We start from the raw sequence: 8,127 nt of genomic DNA on the forward strand, positions 1-8,127 counted from the left end.
AAAGGCATTTTTTTTTGTATGTGTCGCCAAAGTGGTAACAGAGCAAAAGAATTGTTAACAATACTGTATTTAACATTCTGAGTGATAAGTAAAGTTATTTAATCTCTCATTGTAACGTTAACCTAATGATCCAGCACTCCAATACTTGAATACTTTCAGCAATCTATGCTTGGTGTTACGCTCAAGTATTTGAAAAAGCTTGAACAACAACAACAACAACAAATCTTAAAATGAACTAAAAAAAAAAAGAAATATTCATGGATACACAAGTAATAGATACAATATATGCAAATACGGAGTCTGATGTTACACTACGAGAAAGTAAAGCTAATCTGCTGTACTGTATATGAAAACAGTTAGCAAGCCGGAAGCTAGTTAAAGCTAATTAGCTTCATGTCCTAATAAACGGTAAAAATAGGTCACCTTGTAAGGATAAAACAGTTAATATATTAAGCTGTTATTGAGAATGTTAAGAAGTTTCTTAGGTTTCTAAGGGGAAACGACTGAAGTGAAAAAGTAATCAATAAATAGTTGAAGTGTAGGTTAGGTTGGCTATGCTAGCTTCAAGTGGCTAACTAGCTAAAAGTACCAATGCTGAAGAAGTAAGTGAATGGATATAGTTGCATAGCAAACTCAGAGGGGTGTATCATTAAAAAAAAAATTGATCAATTATGACTGAGGCAACCTGTGTTTGTCACATCAGTCAGAAATGATGCGGTTTTTCAGGAAACATCTGCCCCAAAGTGTACAAATGTCCATCTTGGCCAATGCTCCACTTCACCTTAGTAGTTTTTGGACATTTTTGTTGAAAGAAAACACATAAACGTAAAGCATAAACGTATAGCTTCATCAGAGTCGACTCTGTAGTTTTGGTGTAATATTGCTGAGAGACAGACGGACGACACGCTCTGAACAGCACTGCTGTATTAGCTAAGGTAATAACCGCACGGTAACCACAACCACATAATCCACAAGCCAGAGCTCAACAGGCCCGTGTAGAAATCAGAGAAGTGGTCTGGCTTTAGGACCCAGTACATCTGTAGTCCTTTCAAACTGTCTTGACCAATAAGACATCCCTTATTTGCAGGCCACATTGCTGCTTCCTGCACCCTGTATCTGTGCTGCTGGTGGCTGCATTTTCACATGAACTCTGTAGGTAGACAAAGCACTTCCTATTTTTGGTGAGAGATGGTTTAACATCTTCCTACGCTGTCTCCGCTTCTCAATCCCGCGGCGGCTGATTTCACTGAAGAGCCAAACACAACTGTCCCACCCACTGAAAACAACAACAACAACAACAAAAAACGACAGTTCCATGGAGACTTGACTATCTTCCACGTCCCGTCCCCCTCCTTCCTGCCCTGCCTCACAGCAGGTGAAGGTCCAGGCTGAAGGACACAGTAATGTTGCCCGAAGGCTCCGTGCAGACAGGATGTGCATCACGCTCCAGAGGGGCGGTGGTGCCGTCTACAGCTGCAGTTCTCACCGGTGCTGCTGCACGGCGAACACGCTGGTGCCCTTGAGCCAGTTAAGCCAATAATTGGTGGGTTGTTTTTTTTATTGACACATTTACTGGCTGTATGTTTGCAAAAGTGAGCAATTCATTAAAAAGGACGCGCGCATAAAAATTACACATTTTAAAATGGCTACCGCTCAAAACTTTGATTTGAGTAGAATCATACATTTAAATACAACAAAAAAAAGCATTAACAATGCACTTTTCATCCGTGGCGAATCTCAAAGTACTGCAGAGTTAAAGAAGCGTGATCGTTGGAGAGAGCGACACTCAAACTTCAGCAGAAGTTAAGTGTTGAAATGGGTTGCATAGAAGCTCACTGCCTGTGCCATAAATGTGGCGATTGTATGACATGGGACTGTAACTTTTTCAGTATAGAGAAACACTGAAGAGATTTAGATTTTTACCAAATTCATTGTTTTTCTTCCCCAAGTTCAGTCCCTAAATGAATTTATTTCAAAAAAGAAGAGCATCCTGAGCGCTTTGCTGCTCATCAGTGAGAGAACTTAACACTCAGAATCTCTTTTTTTACTTATCGCTCATCCAGCTTATTGTTCTACAGCGGCAGTCCCAGTACCACTGACCCGCACGCCCCAGACACCCGTCCCAGTGTTGTGAGGCGAGCGAGGCAAAAATAACTCGGACGCGGCGTCTAACTTGGCCCATCCCCTCTCCACTTGCCTCTGTCAATCACGGGCCAAAACAAGATGGCAGGCTGCAGGAGCTGGTTCTTCTTTCTCGCAGGTACGTCCGCTCCTGAAAATATTCAGCTTCATGAGTTCCTAACCGCACCGTCCAGTCTTGCTGGTCTGGACTTTGTGTTACTTGGTGTGAACGTGGTGTCCTGATGTCAAGGATTTACCACAACAGCAGCTGTGGTACACGTCTCATGTCATGATTTATGTTTTTTTTGGGGGGGGGGGGTGTTTGTTTTATTTTGTTTTGTTTTATTTCTTGCAGTTTTGTTTCATTCATCTCAGTCGCTCACTGCTTCTTCTTCTTCTTTCTTTTTTTCGACACTTTGTCACAGTGAGTGCTGTCAGCGCCTGGGGGGCCAGCGCTCACCCTGAAGCCCTTCAAGTGGGGAAATTATTTACATATGAGCTGGACAGAGAGATTTTCCTGAAAGACTTTGAACCCATGTCAAAACTCTTCAGTAAGAGCCGGAATCATGTGGTCAGCCTCTAGCATGTGCATGTCCTTGAACGTCTTATTTATTCCTGTCCTCCCTCTGGTGGGATGCAAATAGGCCAGTGGTACGACGACCCCATGGTTTTTAAGTGCAACAGGCAGAATTTCCCAGACCTCCCAGGGTGGCTCCGCTTCACCCAGAGGACCCCCAGCGATAACGGCTTCCTTTACGGCACTCCGACAACTGCAGAGAGCATTGTGATTGAGGTACGCGGCCGTGACACCCAGGGGACACCCACCCTTTTTTTTTGTGTTTTTTTTTGACGGTTTCTCTAAATCACAACTGTTGGGTGAAGGCAATTACATTTACATAAAAGCCCAAAATCTTTTCCAGTTTGTTTGTATTTCTTGTTTCTATTTTCTACAGAAGCTGAGGAGTAAAAGTTTTTGGCGGGCGATCTAAGTTCTACCAGGTTCCTCAGACAATCCTCGCGTTTTAGGAGAATATTTATAAAAACTCCATCAGTGTCTCTGGCTGTTTTTAAATCGGTTAATGGATCAGAAGGATAAAAATATCCTGTGGGAGATGGTAGAGGAGAATCATTTTAAGCTTAAACTGAGATTATATTAAAAAAAAAGAAATTTCAGCTTCATGAAACCTCAGTGGTAAACGTCAAACCTTCAGAGACAAAAGCTTTGAGTTTCCTTCTAAATCTTCAAATATTCATGAACTTCTTGTCTTCTTGTCAACAACTTGTCAAAAAAAACAAAAAACGGAAGCGATACGAATCTCCGCCGTGGCTCTGTAGTCTCCATTTAACTGAATTTACCCTAAAAAACGTTTACATTTTTAATGGAATCGAATATTACAGCTGTACCTCTGACCAAAAACATGTAGACAGGATTTACAGCGCTTTCAGTGGGGTACCAAGAGGCATTCTGGGACATGTAGGCTATCAATAACTAATGCAAAAAAACAGAGCCGGCGGACAGATAGGAAGAAGATTTGAATAACACGAGAAACCAAGCGTGACATTTATTGAATAGATTCTGTCTTTCACAGCGTCGCTGTGGTACTGATGAACTCTTGTCTGGCAGGTTCACGCCATCAACAAACGAAGCTACGCAGCCATCAGACACACCATCATCCTGGAGATAAAAGATGGTACGTGTGACTCCAAGTTCTCATCAATGCATGGCACAGGAACACGAGAGGAGAACGTGTGCTGTGGAAAAAGAAGATGATGCACGTAAAAGCTTGACATCTGACGTGTCTGTGTCGCTCCCAGCCTCCGTCCTGCCCTACCAGGCAGAATTCTTCCTCCCGCTGAGGGAGATTGAGAAGGTGCTGCCCTCTACTGTTCAGAATGATATCAAGGAGGATTTACAGAAGCTGTGGAACACAACAGTTTTGGAATTTGTTAATATCACCAACGCCTTGGACCGGGGCGGCAGAGTTCCTCTGCCTGTTCCAGGTCACTTTGAAGGGTAAAAAGAAACACTTCTTCTTCCTTTAAAAAAAAAAAAAAAAAAAAAAAATCAATATTTCTGTCTCTAAAATCTGATTTGTGTCAGTGTGTACGTGAAGGTGGGGTCTGACCAGTACTTCTCAAGTTGCCTCCAGAGGTCTCTGACAGCCGAATATCAAAAACTGTGCAAACCCGGAGCCAAAGTCAAGACTCCTGGGGACTGTAACTTCTGCAGCATTTCCAGTAACTGCGTTAGCTGGTGCAAGATTGAGCTGGTGAGGCCTGACGACAGACAAACAAACAAACAAACGAGTCTGTGCTGCAACTGTTATGTGAGATTAAAAGGTAATATTGAAGCTGTAATTAGAGTTAGTTCAGATTCCCTTTTGACATTTTTGCAGTAACAAAGTACTCCACCCCAGAGTTAAAGTACACGTACTCCTTCAAAGATCAAAGATCACTATCAGAAGCCTTTATTGTCATTGCATAGCACACAACGAAACAGGAGTGCAGCTCCCTTTTGGAGCAATTTTTTCAAAAGACAAGTACAACTGTTATAAAATATATATCAAAGTACAGGTGTAAAGTACAGATACTCCTCGTCAAATGTTGCTCCGACACAAATGACAGTGGCTCAGTTGAGATTTTTTACTTAAGTTAGCGTACTGGCGTGTTAGCTTGTGATGCCCTTAGTGACCTTGACCTCCAAAGTCTTGTCTGTTCATCCATGAGTCCCAGTGGATGCTTGTGACAAACTTGTAGGGTTTCGTTGATGAAAACTGGGACAGGTGGACGACCTGCAAGCACATCGTGCCTCCCACCTCCAGCTGTCAGCATAAAAACACCCGCTAAGGCTAAGCAGCTCCGGTCAAGTACAGCTACTTGATGAATACTTGAGTACAACTCACAGGGCTGACTGTTTTCTCACAGCACAAAAATGATGACCGCATTCTTCTGTCTTTAGTCTTGTTGATGATCTTGGAACCTCCCTGTGAGTCTAGGAAGGGAAGGATCCCGCCCCCCAGGTTGGGCGCCAGTGTTGCCGCACCGTTTTGGATATTTCATTAATTGAATGATCTCTGTGGTTGTCCGCCCCCCCCCCCGCAGTTTGATCTGACCCTGCAGACGCCGCCTCCGCCCGCTCCCACCGTGGGCTCGGGGATTCTGGAGTCCGGATTCGACTTCAGCCCTCCTGAATCTCCAGAAAGCAGAGACTTTTTGCCCGACTACATTGTGACGGTGATCGTGCCGCTGATCCTTGCCGTCATCCTGTGTCTGCTGCTGGCCTTCATCATGTTCTGCCGACGAGAGGGAGTGTACGCATCTTACTTGGATCTTAACTCAGGTTTCATACAGTCATGGAAAACCCGGAAAAGTCATGGAATTTGGCTAATTCCATGCCTGGAAAATCTTTAAGACATAAGTAAAGCTAGGAAGGTTTGAAAAATGATGGTGATTTCCTGAGTTCAGTTCATGCTGAGATCTGGAAATTAGGCATTGCCTCAGTATACCTGCACAGTGTGTGTCTGTCACAGTGACCTTTGACCTCGAGTTTCCTGTTGTATCAAATCATTTAGGCTGTTATTAGCTTTAGTCACATTTTGATATGGATTTCTTGGTTTATTTTCCACGAGTAAACAGACGTTTCAGGGAGGTCGTAAAAATTTCCCTCAGCTGCCTGGAAAATCATGGCAGTGTTCTGTTTAAACTGTGGAAGAACCCGTTACTTAATATACATGAAGGTGACAGATTATTCTTTGTTTTTTTTTCATAGTGCCAAAAGGAATGCAAAAACAAACCAGTAAGTACAAAGTTGTGTACTTTACGCTGACATATTTCCAGTTTACTCTGTTTTTTGCTCATTTTCATTATAGCTTGAAGAGCAAAAAACCTCTTCTTCTTTTTGTCAAATTCCCAGCTAAGGTGCCGGAAAATGTTCAAATATTCACTCACCCCAAATTTTATGTCAGACTTTCAACCACTTGATGAATTATGTAATCAGTACACTGAATACCAAACACTTCGTTGTCAGGATTCAGCTCTACCACCACCACACTATTCATGACAACACCGAGGAGCTGAGGAACATGGCTGGACAGCGTGGAGCGTCTCCACCTCTGTCCACGCTGCCCATGTTCAACAGCCGCACGGGCGAGAGGCCGCCGCTGCTGCAGTCCGACAGCCCCAGCATCCCCCTCATCATGGCCCAGCAGTAAGACCCTCAGCGCACGACCACCACCGAGAGCGGGTACGTGAATGAAACGGATCACATCACTTCATAACCCGGATTGTTTTCTGTTTGTTTCCGTAGTGACCCCTTTTGTGACACACTGCCCAGGTAAAATCAATCAGATCCCACATTCAGGCCGCAGAGTTCTGATGCAAAGAACCCACCCACTCATCATCACTGTTTTGCAGGAAATGAGAACCGCGGTGGATTTGTGTGAAAGGCCGGCACCTGCCACATTCTTACATTGTTGTTAATTTGCTGTGGACAATATTTAATCTTCCAGTGCTTGTAATAACATGAGTAGTATGCAGTTTCTCAGATGTTGTACTTGCTGTTTATGATCCACTTTTACTTCACCAGTTTTCATAACGAATAAAAATATCAGAAACTCCACTTGAGCATTTGTGAATTGTTTCACCACTAAATGACGGTGTAACATGCTGCCGTACATGTATGTTGTGCGTCTAGGAAGCTGTTACATGTGGAAATATACAACTTGTGTGATATTTTGTATGCGGCACAGTCTGTGTACAGTTTCTTGAACGGCGTTACCCAGGGGTGTGAAAGAAAAAGACTCAGACGACATCCAAGTTGTATTGTACCATATGGGACAATATCATTTGGTAATTTACTGTATCGCACAATATCATATTATACATTGCTGTGTGCCATATTATATCATACTGAATATTGTATTGTATCATACAGGATATTGTACCCTACTGTACCATATCGTACAGTATTTGATCATATTGTATTGTATTGTATTGTATCGTACAGTCGTGTATCGTATCGTATCGTATCGTACTGTATGATATTGTATCGTATTGTGCTGTATCATATCGTATTGTATTATACAGTATTGTATCATACTGTATAGTATCATATCCTATTGTACTGAATCATATATCGTATTGCTGGGTATTGTATTGTACTTATAGCATCGTATTGTACTTTATCATATTGTATGGCATTGTACAGTATGTATCGTACTGTCTATCATTGTATCATATAGTGCGGTATTGTATTTTATCGTGCCATACATTACTGTATACTCCACCATGCTGGATCGTACCAAATTCGTAGCCATTGCCAGGATACATGCCACTAATTGTTGAACAAGTAGGAAGGAGTGGATTACTGGAAACGTTGATACTACTGTGTGTCCTTTTGAAAACATAAAATCCCCTCATAAAAAATACTGATTTAAATAAATGAAATATTGAAAAAAAAAGGGGGAAAAAATTGAGTCTTTTCATCTTGAATGTTTGGTTTTCAATATTAAAGTATCAGTATGGACACCAGGATATTAGCCTTGGTACTTGGTATGAGCTCAAAAAAGAGAATCTGTGGCGCCTCCGTCTCTGTTGACAGGTCCTGAAATGACTGGCTGGCCCTGTACGTGCTTACCGTGTGTTGCCACGTCTCATTCTCTCTTACAGGACGGTGAAACTGTTTCATTTTCACACAGTATTCTTTTTTTCTTGCATTTATTCTGAGCAAAGGGACAGATGACCTGAATCAATATGGTTAAAAAGGCGTTTCTCATTTCAGCTTTAGCATTTTTTCTCAGGTCATATCACATTTTCCTATCCCTCTGTGGGGGTGGGGGTCAGGCCAGAAAGGCCAACAAGTAAAGGTGCTGCTGGTCTTGTATACGGCGTTGGAGCAGCTGTTGTTGCAGTAGGTGCCCACAAGATGTCGTTGGTGTCTTCTCTTCTGATGTGATGACGCACTCTCTTGGAAGTTTTATATCAGCCTTTTTGTTTTCTTCTCTTTTT

The 8,127-nt window shown here is 42.5% G+C and overlaps 1 protein-coding gene across 4 annotated transcripts in view; it reads left to right on the plus strand.

The window, feature by feature from the left end:
* Nucleotides 1–7,527, plus strand: part of sgca (sarcoglycan, alpha) — a 9,104-nt gene extending 1,577 nt beyond the window's left edge. The window contains exons 1-12 of one of the 4 annotated variants that reach the window (XM_086196560.1): nucleotides 1,175–1,543; nucleotides 2,064–2,260; nucleotides 2,547–2,672; nucleotides 2,766–2,914; nucleotides 3,746–3,812; nucleotides 3,937–4,135; nucleotides 4,223–4,391; nucleotides 5,224–5,432; nucleotides 5,891–5,917; nucleotides 6,149–6,328; nucleotides 6,428–6,454; nucleotides 6,535–7,527. In XM_086196560.1, coding sequence (XP_086052686.1) covers nucleotides 2,224–2,260; nucleotides 2,547–2,672; nucleotides 2,766–2,914; nucleotides 3,746–3,812; nucleotides 3,937–4,135; nucleotides 4,223–4,391; nucleotides 5,224–5,432; nucleotides 5,891–5,917; nucleotides 6,149–6,328; nucleotides 6,428–6,454; nucleotides 6,535–6,541 — 1,197 coding nt within the window. In that variant the 5' untranslated portion in view covers nucleotides 1,175–1,543; nucleotides 2,064–2,223 and the 3' untranslated portion in view covers nucleotides 6,542–7,527. Of the gene's footprint in view, nucleotides 1–1,174; nucleotides 1,544–2,063; nucleotides 2,261–2,366; nucleotides 2,673–2,765; nucleotides 2,915–3,745; nucleotides 3,813–3,936; nucleotides 4,136–4,222; nucleotides 4,392–5,223; nucleotides 5,433–5,890; nucleotides 5,918–6,148; nucleotides 6,329–6,427 lie in introns of those variants that run through there. The other 3 variants (XM_086196559.1, XM_086196561.1, XM_086196558.1) reach the window with 3 other exon arrangements.
* The last annotated feature ends 600 nt before the right edge of the window (nucleotides 7,528–8,127 follow it).

Source organism: Aulostomus chinensis, chromosome 23, assembly GCF_037954235.1.
Source record: "Aulostomus chinensis isolate RoL2024-O1b breed Wild chromosome 23, RoL_Achi_v1.0, whole genome shotgun sequence".
In the NCBI taxonomy this organism is placed as follows: Eukaryota; Metazoa; Chordata; class Actinopteri; order Syngnathiformes; family Aulostomidae; genus Aulostomus; species Aulostomus chinensis.